This window comes from Trichophyton benhamiae (genome assembly GCF_000151125.1).
Source record: "Trichophyton benhamiae CBS 112371 chromosome Unknown contig01989.5, whole genome shotgun sequence".
Taxonomy (NCBI): Eukaryota; Fungi; Ascomycota; class Eurotiomycetes; order Onygenales; family Arthrodermataceae; genus Trichophyton; species Trichophyton benhamiae.
Genome location: NW_003315112.1, coordinates 1178016 through 1192530, shown reverse-complemented (window position 1 = coordinate 1192530; position 14515 = coordinate 1178016). Strand labels below are relative to the sequence as shown.

At 49.3% G+C, this 14515-nt stretch overlaps 4 protein-coding genes across 4 annotated transcripts; 1 reads left to right on the top strand and 3 right to left on the bottom strand.

Annotated features, from left to right (window-relative positions):
• Nucleotides 1-924: 924 nt before the first annotated feature.
• ARB_05130 (universal stress protein family domain protein) lies at nt 925-4250 on the bottom strand (the record flags this gene model as incomplete). The annotated part of the gene is made up of 7 exons (XM_003016791.1): nt 925-1522; nt 1610-1975; nt 2007-2851; nt 2976-3366; nt 3394-3676; nt 3819-3988; nt 4162-4250. 7 exons carry the CDS (start codon nt 4248-4250, stop codon nt 925-927), a joined length of 2742 nt encoding a protein of 913 aa, XP_003016837.1.
• A 538-nt stretch (nt 4251-4788) lies between these two features.
• On the top strand, nt 4789-5758 carry ARB_05129 (uncharacterized protein; the record flags this gene model as incomplete). The annotated part of the gene is made up of 2 exons (XM_003016790.1): nt 4789-4992; nt 5096-5758. 2 exons carry the CDS (start codon nt 4789-4791, stop codon nt 5756-5758), a joined length of 867 nt encoding a protein of 288 aa, XP_003016836.1.
• Nucleotides 5759-7720: 1962 nt separating this feature from the next.
• ARB_05128 (uncharacterized protein) lies at nt 7721-8693 on the bottom strand (the record flags this gene model as incomplete). Its single annotated transcript, XM_003016789.1, has 3 exons — nt 7721-7848; nt 7904-8512; nt 8579-8693. 3 exons carry the CDS (start codon nt 8691-8693, stop codon nt 7721-7723), a joined length of 852 nt encoding a protein of 283 aa, XP_003016835.1.
• Nucleotides 8694-9422: 729 nt separating this feature from the next.
• ARB_05127 (uncharacterized protein) lies at nt 9423-13237 on the bottom strand (the record flags this gene model as incomplete). The annotated part of the gene is made up of 2 exons (XM_003016788.1): nt 9423-12911; nt 13064-13237. The coding sequence occupies 2 exons, from the start codon at nt 13235-13237 to the stop codon at nt 9423-9425; spliced, it is 3663 nt and encodes a 1220-aa protein (XP_003016834.1).
• Nucleotides 13238-14515: the final 1278 nt, after the last annotated feature.

Here is a 14515-nt window from a genome sequence, read left to right as displayed (position 1 = left end):
CAAAAGTTAGTTAGTTAGAGAGGAAGATAAAATCAATGAAAATACTGAAAAAAGTCAACAAGACCGGGAAAACAAGAAACTATACGGAGTCCTCCGTAAGCATCGCTCAATTGAGCAAACAGAGAGGAGTCCAGCCTGATTATTCCGAGTTTAGTATAAAAGGTCGGGATTTTATACGAGACCAACTAGTCAATTAGTCCAAAAGCTAACCAGTTGATTACTTTGTTCACTCCAATGACCTGATTTGAGGATACAAGTAGACGGTACCTCGAAATTATGCGAACATCGACGTGGCTGTTGAGTTGCAGGGACTCCAAAGAAACATGCATTCGAGTCTGCATCAACCTTCTCACTTTCTCCACAGCATAAGTACTTATGCCTTGGGGTTGACAGCTGTGGCACGGATATACGGTCTTCGATGCATGACAGAAACACATCTCATTATTATTTGACCCTAGATGCTCTATGCCAATCGCTTCCACTGGGAGCAATTGACCCAGGTAATGGATCCATGTCAGTTCCAGCATGTATCCCCTCCTCAATTGACTTGTTCCACACATTATTCTTGACCTGCTTCTGCAGATGTGTCCGCCCGATCCGATGGATAAGTCAATGCGTCTTCCTTGGCCCGGCCCCATGACGGTCCATGCAGGCTTCTCGAGCGGGTGGCTTGGAATGGCCTTTGATGGTACCAATCATTTGGCCTGTGAGATGTCAACAGCCCTCAAGCAAGGTATTGCTTCAGGATGAATCATGCAGCCTGGGCCTGTCATTATTCGCCAGGCCGGCCTCAATATCTCCGTCTGGACTTGACTTGCAAAAGAAACGAAATTTCGAGCTTGAAAGATCTTCCAAAACGAATAATAATATTCCGTGAGGGAGTGAGTGGACGAAGGCTGAAGGCGTGAGGTCGAAATTAGCTAGTTAGGGAGGATCCCCTTTCCGCTCTTCACGTGATCGGACCAACCAGAAACCTCGCTTTTCCCCCCTGAATGAAATAAGCAGACCAAATTTTGAGCAGTCAGGGGAGGAAAAGGGATAAGAAGCGGATAAGACGCAATCCTTTGATAATAAGCCCCAGTCGGTGTGAGGGGGCTGAGGCGCAACACGAATGCTGGTAGTCATCACCATCTTCCCCCCTCCTCGTCTCTCCTCCAACAAGCCAACCAGAGGAGCCCGCAAGCAACAGCCGCCAGATGCTTGAGATCCAGTACATGCGCCAATGTGGGTTGGGGAAACATCTTTGAAATAGTTCAGCCATGATATGCAGAGTAGGCGAGACAGGGATAGGACTTTCGAGGATGTGTTCATGGCCCGAAGGTTTGTGACAGGGTAAACTGCATATACATGAGAACCCAGTGGAATTTCTTTTGCCTTGAGAAAAATAAAAAGTAAGAACAAAAAAAAAAAAAAAAAAAAAAAAAAAAAAAAAAAAAAAAAAAAAAAAGAAACGTCTACGGAGTACATTGAATACATTGAGAACAGAACGAGGCAAGGGAAAGCCCGTCGCGTCCGGCTGGGGCTGTACATGAGAATCGGATATACGAAGTTTACGTCGTGGATTACGGAGTTACGGAGCGAAATCGAAAGAAAGGCTTAAATTTCTTACAGAAAATTCATAGAAACAAAAGAAAAAAAGAAAAAGAAAAGAGAGAAACAACGAGCCTGGATATCCGGCATCAATTCCCGGCCATCTGAACGCCAAAATTGCACAGTTGCATTACGTGGGAAGAGAACAAAACCAGAGGACGTGGAGCGTCGAGCTAAGGGGTTAGCATCTGATGATGCCTGCATGAGAGGAAAAACCTTGAGGGGAGGAGGGGGCATTTGGACCTTGTATCCAACTAGAGGGTGGAAGCCAGCGCAGTATGTATATCGAAGCGATGGTCGGGTGGTATGGTGTATGGCCATCAATGTATAGGTTGTTGTGGAACTTGGAAATATAACCAATGCAGCAAGTGATTTGTGGCGATGGCTTTATAGCATCAGGACCAGATCGAAATTACTATGTTGCCCCTGTTGCTGAAGACTTATCAACTGGTTGTCCAGCAAGGTCGGGGACATGAGCTAAGGCAGAATCCTCAGTGGAGCTAGCATTTGCAGCATCATAATTAGGCAGGTCGATGTTACTACCACCATCATGGGTCTCATCCGCACTGCCATTGCTATTGCTCGTACGATCCTTGCTTTCCATGTTTGTTGGCGTATCACCACACTGAGATGCGGATGTCTCCTCCGCTGAATCACCCTTGGAGTCTGTATCTGCAATCGACGTTGCAGAAGTCAACCGAGAACTTGTATCTGTGTAGGTAATATCACCTTCACCTCCATCGTTATCATCATCCTCGTCTTCAACGTCCTCTTCATCTTCATTAGCGCTCATGTTGGGGCTCTCCAGGACAGGACAAGAAGGGCTTTTTAAAGGTGATTCAATTTCTGTAACAGTAGAATTTCTTCTGGTTCCGGCCGCGTTATCGTCGTCGTCATCGTCGTTACCGGCATCGCCGGAGGAGCCCTTTGGCGTAGAAGGTTGGGGATCATGGCCATTCTCCTCGGTGTCTCCATTGGTGGAGGAAGCTATAATGGTGTTGGCTACGGTTGAAGGCTCGCCTGTCTCTTCCTCTTCGCCAGGAAGTTTGGAAGTGCTGCTATTCCCACTGGGTGAACTATCAATGCCCAAGCCCCCTCGGGACTCACTCATCTTCAAAAATTGACTGTAACTCTTTCTGGCAGGGTCTGCAGCCAAACGTTTTTGCTTCTTCTTTTCCCGCTTACTCGATGGCCTCACAACTATGACGGGAATAGGTGATTGTTGCAGACAGTATTTCGATACAGAACCAGGAAGTAGACCCTGCATCCCCTTAAGGCTCCGGCCTCGGGTGCCCACAATAAGTACTGCAGGCTCGTATATTTGAATCTAATCGATAAGGTTAGTTATTACATGCATTGTCTGGTATAGATAGACACCAACGTACCATCCGCTGAATGATCTCCTGAACCTTACCAACCGCAAGTTCCATGACCAAACTTATGGCCTTCTCATCGTGTTTATTCTTTGCAATCACCTGCGAAAGTAGCTTCTCTGCCTCCTGTCTATATCTGCCTTCTTCAACGCCGGAATCACTCGCAATCTTGGAGTCTTTGTCCACAACCCGTAGACAAACAACCTCATCTCCGTCATCTACCAGTTCGTCGATAAGCCATTCCAGAGCAAAGTCCGAATAATCGTTCTGGTCAGTGCCGCAAAGGAAGGTCCGACTGCGGCGCGTATTCCTGTAATCTTTATGTTTGTAGTTCAACGTCAACGAGAATTCGGTGGCATCTCGGTTGTCAAAGGTATCAAAGGAGACTCCACGGTTATAGGCGCTGAGAATAAGGGGTGATCATTAGTACAGGTAATGGTCAGGCGATTCATCAGCCAGAGAAACGCATTCAAAATTCAAGGTTCGCCGAAGGAAAAGATAATGAAGGTATTTGTAGAAAAAAAAAAATATCTCAATCGGGTAAGACACTAGTTGACACGGGTCATCGATCTTTGTTGGCGGCGGGCCGGGGCATCCACATCTCAAACTCTTGAGTTTAGAAGCGTTATGCAAGCAAACCAACACAAATACATAGCATGTATATCGCGAGCATGCGATAGAGAATTTGCAAGCTAAGACACTCAAGCAGATGCCTAGAAACCAGGGGCCATGCCGCACTTCATTCCACTTGCCTAGAGCGCTCAAGAAACTCTGACGGGTATGGGATAAATAGAATAGAATGTAGAAACACAGACAAAAAGCGAAAAGCAATCCACAGCTCAGGGAAAGACTCACGTACCTTGGAGGCGGTGGAGATGGTAGTCTCCTCAAGCTGCTCTTCCTTGAGCTGGCTGTTGACCGTTCCCGCAGTGCTGCATCTGTCCTCGAGGTGTTGAACTGGATGGATCGTGAACGCAAGCGGTTCTCCAGCGTTGAATAGCAAGGTCCATCTGTCTGGTGGTTTCCTAGACCGTCATGGTGTATTCCAGAGGCAGCATCTGAGGCCAAAGCAGATGTACTGGTTGCCGGCGAGGACTGCAAAGACTGCGATGACAGCATCACAGCCCAGCCACAACTTGGAGTAAACCCCGTTCCCTATGATACCAAAGCGGTCTAAGGTGGAAACTTCGCACCGCACAAACAGCGAACAGCGTCTTGAGTGTCGTCCTCTTCTTTGTCCGTCTTCTTCAGGCAGTGGAATGTTTTGAGTCGGATGCAGTTTGTCATGAGATAGCGTGCCACCGATAAGAGATCGCAAGCTGCCAAGTTTATGATATCAGTCAGCGGGCAAATCCGTGGGTCCTCAAGGTGGCTTTCACTCACCTCTTTGCAGCACAGCCGCCAACAACTCCTGTCTCGTCACTGAGCAGGAGGAAATATAGCCCAGAATATAAGTCGTCTCTCAGGCAAGTTGACCGCCCTTAACAGAGATAACTAACCGCGAGTCTCGACTAGCTCGCTTAACTAGTTAGTTCGCCAGCGATCAAGAAGAGTCGGAAGTTCGCAGGGAAAGGCCGCGGCGGGTCTTACTAAGCACCTTAATTCACGTGATATCTATTTTTTGACCTCATCGACGTATTTTGGAGCAACACATGCAAAAGGAAAACGGACGGCAATACCAAGCAGTAGAGGATCACGGCAGGGCGGATGAGCGGGAAAGCCGTGGCTAGGCCCTTTTTTTTGCTTTTTGAATAATTCCTTATATCCAATCATCCAGTGATACCCGTGATTAAACAGCGAGAGAGAGCCGACTGCGACGTTGCAGATGGATTCCCAGACAGGTAGCAATAACACAGCTGCCAGCCTAACGAATGCACCGCCTCCTCCGAGCATGGCGGTAGACGGCAGTGTAGTCAAGTCGGAACCGGCGGAGGACTTGCAGATGGCAGACTCCAAGGACCCAGAAAGCTGGGATGATGAGCGGCGGCTCCTGACTGCTCTCTGTACCCTACAGCAGATGCACGGTAGAGTAAGTGGACATACAGCACCGCTCCGCCCCTAAGGGCCTTAAAATTTACGAGGTCTATAGGGGCCTTTGCTTTTACGCATGTATCTATACTGACCAAGCATAGATTAACCAACTGCGAGACCTTCTTCCTGGGCGTCTGCTAGGCCCTCTGAAACCTATCATCAACCAGCCTCCAGGGTGTGACAAGTACCAAAAGACCCCCCAAGAACTATATCAGGAACTGTCTCAATCAGTTCCCAGCTGCATGGCCGAGATTGAGGGCCTCAAGTCTTCTTGGAATTCACCTGAGATGACCACCATCCTGGACCGGGTGGATGCGAGGCTCAAGGACCGGAATGGTGAGTACCCCTACATGAACAACATGTGGGAGTGCGATTACGAGGAAGCCCTTGCATCCCTTGACCAGGAAGAGAAGAAGATGGAAGAGATGAAGTCTCTACAGCAAGACGCACTTGAAAAACAGAAGCTAGAATCTACAGTCGGGGCTTGGAAAGATATTGTCGAATCATTCAAGAGCAAAAATATACCGGGTATCAGTATGCAGATTATACCCTCTGACGAAACCAAGAAGTTTTGCATGGACATACAGAGCGTATCGACTACTTTCCACGTTCAAATGTCCAGTGGCATTGCCGGAGACAATTCAGAAACGTGGCATGTCAGCACTGGTCACCAGCAGAACCAGTCGAAGTTAGCTACTGAGATCTTGGGTTGCATTCAGTCACGGCAGCGGCAGTGGGACCTTCAGTATCTTCTGGTGCGTTGATTAATACATATCAGCTCTCGCGTACATCTCACTTAACACGTTACAATAGGATATGCTTGCCTCGTACGCGGACATAAAGAGATCCCCATGCGTCTCATGCAAAAAAATGATTAATTCCAACGCGCAGCTTCCTACCGTAAGAAAACCAAAGGCAGTAACTACATCCAACGGTGACTGCAAGACGGCCTGGGAACCGTTCCATCCGCAATGCATCTGATCTCTCACTCAACAGAGCATCAAACCTCTAGTGTGCATTTCCAAACCCCTCTCCATAATGAAGCTGCCAATGGGGATATGAATATTTGATACCATTCACATCCCAGACGGTGACTGGCGTATTCACACTGTTTGTTTCACCGGGATCAGGATATTCCACGAAGCTCCAGGCCTTCTCATCCACGTTACGATATTTTCTCGTTCGAAAGTCATATCTTTGCAGCTTTCGGTCAGAAAATGGCAGGATAGGTGGTAACATGCTCTTGTCACCATCGCCTGGATAGCTGTATATATCGTGCCATCTCGACCATCGAGGTGTATGTGGGGTTGGGCTTGCTCTATCGATACGCCCGATAAACATATCCGGGCCTTTATTGGTCAAGACATCCTTCAACCTTCTTCCCATCGGCCATTTAAGCGGGTTTCCCGGTTGAGGGTCCTTGGGCCATATCCAGCCAATCTGGTGACGTGGACGATAGAACAACATATTCTTATGATTTCTTGCGATGATCCTACTCGGCTATCGATAGATATCGGGTGAAAAGAGGCGAATCTTCAGGCCAGCTGGTCTTTCGCTGTATTTGGCTTGTTTTTCCTCCCATCTCCATTTACCGCATTCTACATCAGGACTTTTATAGCCATCAGGAGGCCCAGGCAAACTAATCTATCATTTTGGGATAACAACACACATACATACCTGCATCTCACCGCTCGTCGTTTAAGCAAAGGACCGCAATTTGTTTAGCATATGACTATTCAGTACTACCCCTTCATACTCCGTACCTATATGTTCATCTATCTACCTAATCACATATATCTAAATTCATGTTTTTAATTAGCCAAAAAGCAAACATCCAAATATAGTGATGTAGTCATATATCACGCTGTTTACTTTTGACTTTGAAAATGGGTCGATATTTGGTCATGGGGAAGTAGTTTGTTGATTATTCATACTCGTAATTTGGAATCAACTTTGATTGTATCGGCAAAACAAACATCGGTCGATGGATACCAGTCTCCCCTTCAAATTGGCAGCTTGACAGCAGGAAGCTAAGGCCTAGCCGGGCAAAATACAAATGTCATCACCAACAGGATGCATCCGCTGAACTCCACAGCCCTTGATCGCCAAACTTGCCCCCTCTGCCACGCATGGTAAATGCAGGTTTGTTTGTCACGCAGAGCTTAAAGCTAGGCGCGTGCTTACAGATCGCGCAAGCAACAATGCAGGTACATAATTTGAAAGCCTGGCGTAAGAAAAGCCACATGTTTGCCCCAGGAACCTAATTGCGGTATGGATCTGGCTATCACTGAGAGGGCCGAAATGATTATTAGTATTGTTTTGAAAAGACATTCTTATTTTTTTCTGCGTGAAAAAACGTCCTTATTTCAACCAAAACCCGAAGCACAAAAAACTCCACACCAAAGATACAGACGGACAGATTATATACAGCCTCGACCAGCCCAGCCCAGCCCTATCAAGTGAACTATTATCGAAGGGGAGAAGGAGAAGAGAAAAAAGGGGGAATTATATCTTCGAAGGCGTTGTTAGATCCGTAGTTAAACAAGCATCAAGAATAGGTGAAAAAAAGAAAAGGGAAATGGAAGAAAACGTCGCTCGCAATATCAATCTCAATCAAACAGATGGGCATCAGTAAATAATGGCTCAAAGAATAGTTAAAATGTTGTAAATATTTTTAGTTCGGAACAAAGGTCGTGTCAATAGATGAGGGCTGGAATCATGGCTCTTTAGGCAAATAAGCCTAGTCCGCTGGCAAACCAGGTAAATGACGCAATGGTGATTCCAACCATTCCCATCATGAACCAGACAGCTTGACGATCGGTGGTCGAGATAGCAGCACTGCCCATAGTCCGTTCTATAAAGGTGTTAGTATAGGTAAAAGGCTTGGGGCTAACAAGGACTAAGCGTACTCTTCTTGAGGTTAGGGTTGTCATGTGGCTCGTAAACTCCAAAGATGAAAGGTCTGGAGACACCAAGTTCACCAGCTGGGGCAACATCAGTGGGGCCGCGCTTAGAGTCGTGTACAATCAGAGTGTAATGTTCGACTAAGAGGCGCACAGAGGCAGTTTTGTAGGGCTTTGTATCCCAGACGGCGCTTCCGGTTTCCTGAACGGACTGGTTGGAAGCAATGGTGTAATAATGGTCGTTCTTCGAGCAGTATGCAACAATATCAACGGCACTTGGAGTAATTTCGAGAGAGGTGTAGTTCCATGCAAATGTAGCGTTTGCTCCGATCTTAACGTAGGTCGATGGGTCAAAGGGACCAGGAGTAACCATCACAATGCCACCCGGTGGAAGACGGGGATCAACTGTAGTCTTGGGCTTTTTGGTCGTCTTGGTTCCCTTGTCACTTGTCTTGGAGCTTCCATTGTTATCAGTTGGGGAGGGTTTATCTTTGTTGCTGGTGTTTTCGTCACTGTTGCTCTGGCTGTTGCTCTGGCTGTCTGACCCCGTGGCCTCGCTGTTATTCTCGCCTGTCTGGCTCGGCTTGTCTGTCTGGCTCGAGTCACCTGAAGAGGCTGTTGAGGGTCAAAAGTTAGCAGCTTGGACTCTTGAAGTAGTTGTAGATATCGTAATAAACTCACACGCTGCATCTGCTCTTATGGCAATCCCAGTGTTCCGCGCAGGTGCGTATGCTGAAACGAGTGATACTAGTATAACCAGCGAAAGGAAAACGAAGGCGAATTTGAACGACCTCATTCTGACGTACTATCGTCTACCAGAATGACTCTCGGTCGACTGAATGGACTCTGGTGAAGCTGCCGGCTGCCTTAGGTTGGCAGCCTTTATCGACCTCGTTAGAAGGCTGTTCGATGAGGAGGCACTTTGAAAAATGACCGTAGGATATCTCGACTATCCGTCTCCTGTACCTGTAAGGCTGACGATATAGTAATATGAGCCTTTGAATCGTGCTGAGTCGGCCCTCGGTGACGAAGGAGGCTCCGTGAAGGGCGAACGGCAAAAGGTGGTGATTATTATTAGTACCCGGTAGTTATGGGTAACGAACGCTCGAACACACAGCAACAGCGGGCAACAGGAACGAGCGGGACTAAAAGAACGTGAAGAGCTGAGAAGAAAGGAAACACGCAGCCCTGTCAAAAGATGCAGCGAAGCGAGAGTCGAAGATATTATTATTGTCTGTTGCAGGAGGAAAAAGAAGAAAAGAAAGTGAGACAGAGTCTTGAAGTAAAAAAAAGCTCTTGGATCGTAGATCGTGACAGTACGATACGCGGCTGGGACAATCAAAACTCTGCTGAAAGAAGCAAAAAGTGGTGTGTATCACGTGAATAAGTTACAATACGGTTACCCCTGATACGCAGGTTTCATAGGCGACGCTCGCTTTATATAGAAAACATGGAGAGAGGGAAGATGAAGAGGACGATGGATGATGATCAAGGGTTTTATTTGGCTGCTGGCTACAAGATGAAGTCACTTCTTAGCATACTCAGGCTTCAGGACCCATTTACCTCGCGCCCGCGTCCCTGTCCCTGACTTGTCCAGCACGGCTATCGTACGGAGGATCTCCTTGAACTCGGCCGTGGCTCGGGGAGAGTCGCAGAATCGGTTGAAATGGTCGATCAGCATCTGCGTGTACACTGCTCCTCCATGCGTGATGATATAGTCACGTATCATCACCAGAAAGTCTCTCCCCGTCGGTGTGCTTGTTCGCGGTGTGCCTGTTCTCGACGCAGAGGCCGAAGCAGAGGCAGAGGCAGAAGGAGATCCAGAGCCGGATGCAGTGCCTGCTCTACCGCCTGCTGCAGAACTTCGACTGGCAAGATTAGCGAGTAGGCTGGCAGATGATGGTCCGCCCATGGCTCGACGGACAGTGCTCCCGCCGCCAGAATAGATAGACGATGTACCGGCCGGTGCCACGTCGAGGCCGGGACGACCTGCAGTGCCAAACTGGCCAGTCCAAGTAGGTGTACCAGCTGGTACGGTGCGAGCAACCTCTTCTGCCTTGAGGAGTTCCCTAGCTGCCTCTGCTGCGACACGCTTGGCTTCGGTCTCGATTATTTTCGGGTCCGCTTTGACTGCTCGCTTTCCGTGTATTATCTGGTCGTGTTCAACGGCTGAGAGGACCCCAGAACGAGAGAAGATATTTTCCATCAGACGGGCGTCTGTCTTGCTCTTGGATTCTCCTTCTGCCTCCTTCTCCTGTTGAGGGGTACCGGGGCCACTGGTTTCGTCGTGATATTCTTCCATCCCAGCAACGCCAGTCACACGGCTGATTTTCTGGTCCTCTTCCTTCACTGGTTTATTCTCGGGTTGCCGGCGTCGTTGCTGGCGGCCAGAAGATCCGGCATTTTTACCCTTTGCTGCGTCGTCTTCATACACGATGTCTGCATCCTTGAACATCTGGCTGGTCTCCGTGGGTCCATCGTTACCCAGTGTGAATAGATCCTGTATGTCACTCATCTGGAAAGTTTGGCGCTGCTTTGGATCCCGCAGAATCTTGTTCGTTAGGAACTGTTTAAAGATCTGCCTATGGTATATTTTCTCCTCGATGGTTCCTGCGGTCATGAGCCGGTAGATTGTAACTTCACGTTTCTGGCCCAGCCTCCATGCTCTCTCACGAGCCTGCACATCTGTAGAAGGATTCCAATCTGGATCATAGATAATCACTCTGTCTGCACCCGTCAAATTTACCCCCAGACCGCCTACTTTCGTAGTGAGGAGGAACACATGCAGGTCTGGATTGTTGTTAAACTCATCCACCATGCTTTGACGGACTTTGATAGGTGTATTACCGTCCATACGCCTATAATTAAACCCGTCAAACCCTCTAATGAAACGTTCTAGGATATCAAGCATGATTCGATGCTGAGCGAATAGAAGCGTTTTATGACCTGTGTCCTTCCACAGCTCCAGGAGGGATTTGACAACTTGCATCTTCCCCGATTTCGCGCCGCTGCCATAGTTGTAATCTGTCTTTGTGGACAGGATCTTATGCTGTGTCAGGTCCGGGTGGTTGCATATCTTCCTCAACATGTCGATGCCGTAGAGTGCTTCTCGCCGTCCACGCAAGATGGATGACATCTCGCCCGATGCTAAAAAGGCCTCATACGCCGCTCTCTGTACCTTAGTTAGCTTGCAGAAGAGGACTTGCTCGCTCTTCTTGGGCAGATCCGCTGCGACGTCCATCTTGAATCGTTGTAGTAAGTATGGACTTATGGCATCCTTGAGTGTTTCAGCGCACTTTGCTGCGGTCTGAACTTGCAAGTTGGAGGCATTTGCATACCCTCCTGTTCGAATGGGGAACTCGAACTGGTTTCGGAAATTGACCAAGGTGCCCAGACGCATGGGGAAGACGAAATCGAATAATGACCATAGCTCTGTAAGATTGTTCTGCATGGGTGTGCCAGAAAGGATTAAGCGGTGAGATGTCCGTAGTTCCTTGCAATGAATGGTGATTGAAGTGTCTGGGTTACGTATCTTGTGGCCTTCATCTAGCACAGCGATGCCCCAGTCTACAGGTATAAGAAGCGAGGAGTAGGTCTGCAGCCCTGCGTAGGTGGTAACCAGTACATGGCCGTCTTCTAGGACTCTTTTCAGGATGCGGCGAGCTGCCTTATTGCCTCTTTGTGTGGTAGAATTTCGATCCCCCCAGACGCCAGAGGTATATCTATCTTCAGCTTGGCTTTCACTTTTGATATTGACCATCCCGCTTCCAGAGGTGTGTAGTATTGAGACACGGAAAGGTGGCCACCAGCGATGAAACTCATTAACCCATTGCTTCATGACAGTAGGTGGGCAGACGACAATGATGGGACCTTTGAGCTTCTTGCTATAATGGATACCAGCCAGGAAAGCAATAACCTGTATTGTCTTACCGAGGCCCATCTCGTCTCCTATGATGCCGCCAACCTGTTGCTGGTACAGCTCCCATAGCCATTTGACGCCTGTCTTTTGGTAATCGAAAAGGTACGGGTATACGTCTCCTGGAAGCCGGTAGCCACCATCCAGCTCCGTATCGGGAGTAGTTGGATGCGGCAAGTGCCATTCTTCTTCCAAACGTTGATCTGACGTCTGTTCGTCCTCTGGCTTGGCATTGTCCTCCCCTGAAAGGCGAAGCGTCTCTAATTTTGCGCGATCACGGGCTTCAGACCGTCTATGAACCCAATCCCGTAGTCGTGACTGGTAAACTCGCTCGTCTCCATCATCCACCCCCTTGAAGTCTTCAATGGCACCGGCAGTCTTTGACTTCCCTTTGCTTTTTCCTTTCTTCCTCCGAGCTCGCCCTGCTGCCTCATCTGAATCCAGCTCTTCTTCGTCTACAGACTCCTCCTCATCCTCAGGTTCTTCAGCATCAGCATCGAGGTACTCATCGTCTGAAACGATAGGCGAGCTAGCTACCACGCCAGAGCCACCAGCTACCTTGCGCCTCTTCGTCGGGCGGACAGCTTCGTCAAACTGGCTATCATCAAACCCAGGTTTCATCAAGTGCCGATGTGAAGCGACGGGCTGTTCACCAGCAGCTTCAAGCGCAAGTTCTTCGTCTCGCTCATCCTCCGCCTCGAACAAAGCGCTCTGCAGCGTGGTTCCTGCATCATCTCCAGCACCCCCACCCATGCGCGAAAAGGGAGTAATCTTGCCTGTGCGTATGAGATAGTCCCTCCGTGACTCGTTGGGCAATCTCCCAGCCGCCGACCCTTCCTCACGCCCAGCACTGGTACCAGCAGCATCCTCTTCTCCGCCGCGCTCTTCGATACGTTGCTGTATCTCTTTTAGATCCGTCTCAAGTTGCGTCAAGCGACTTTCCGCATTCTTGATATCTGCCTCGTACTTTACTCGGGCAGAAGTACCGATGGGCTCTGATAGTCGCTGATGAAGTCTAAGAACCTGAGATTCGATCTTTCTACACCATATATATTTGTCAACTTGTACAGCTGGGTTGAATCGGGAGTCGGGGCAAGACTGTACACTTTCTCGTTTCTGGTACGCTCAAGGCGTCGTATATCTCGCTCATTAGCCTGCTCCCTTAATATTTTGTCGGCCTATATTGAGCAGGGTTAGTTAAGGTCTGCCCAGGGGACAGGAGGGTGAAACATGTCCAACAGCCAACACACCTGGCGTGTGATATCTCTCTCGAGATCGTCCTGATCTCTGATGTCGGCATTGAGGGCTCGCAGGCGGCTCGACTCGTCAGTTCCTTGGACATCCTGCTGTGAGGGTTCAGCTGGCGCATCAGTGGCGGTCCCTGACGAGCCGTCCTGGCGTTTATCCTGGTCTAACCTTGCCATCGTCGAGCAGAGCTGGCAATATATGGATGTATTATCGGGTTTATGTAGATAGTTGGCTAGCTTCCTGTGAGAGGCGAGCCGTTACGCTTGATATATCGACTCGACGACCAACCAGAGCTCTTTACCCCGGGGTTAGTCCTTCAGTAGAGACCAGCCATGCCGTCAGTGACCTCGTTTTTCCTTCTTTCTCTTCCACTTTCCTTCTTCTTTATCTCTTCTCTCATCTCTCTCACTTCTCAGCTATCATTTTATCACCTTCGAAGCTCTCCAGGCTGCAGCTCACTAGTTAACTAAATATGCGAGATTAGTCAGCCCGAGCCATGGTTTCGTACTTGTTCTCTCTTGCCTTGGAGGTCTTGGAGGTCTAAAAAAGACTGTTAGTGATGCGTTTATTTGTTACTCCGTTGCTTGGGGGTTGGTTGTCAAGGCCCAGATGGAAGCCGCAGAAATGGGGGTGTTAAGTATACTCGACGAGGAGGCGAGCAAAGTGACAGACCTTCTTCTCACCACCGAGTCTGCCGCCGACGGTTCCTCACCCCCTGTTGCTACTCGTCTTCTTCCGTCCTCGTTCTTCTTTGCTTTTGCTCAGGCAGCTCGACGTCCTTGGGCTGGAGTCAGGTACATCTACGGCGCACCCAAGCTGCGTCTCTCCACCGTAGTCGTAGCAAGCCCTGTCAGTCTGTAGCCATCGTCACTACCATCACTACCGGCCCGTAAGCCCAACAACAAAAGGCCAGTCTATCCAGGTAAACGCAGAGGACGGCGTGGTTGCAAGCGGTAGCGTGGCCAGGCGCTGACGTTGAGTGAAGGTTGACGTTGTTGATGTTGTTGCTGCACGGGGAGGGAAAAGCGCCTGTGCTGACTTCGCAACTCGCGGACTTGCAACCTCAACTTCTCCCTCGCCTGTCCTCGTCCACTTCATCGCATCCATCACCACGCAGAGCGACAGCAGCACTCGACAGACGGACAGCCAGAGCGAGCAGCCTGACAGGCCCAGGGCTTCTTCATCCTGCCGCCCGTCCGCTGAGTCCTTTTTCAGGGGCCGCATCCCACCCCCCCAGCCGCCACCGCCGCCCGTCTTGCTCCTCCACCGTCGAAGCCATCCACTGCCCGCTGCAGCCATCGAGCGGCCGCTCAGTAATATCTGCTCCAGGTCTACGAGACTGCTGCATGGCCGGGCAAGTGGCCGTGGATACTGCAATTACTTCTGCCTGTGAGCTTGTCGACGTCTCGCCGGCTCGATGATGCGCTGCTAGACGTTTCGCCCGCCCGTTTAGC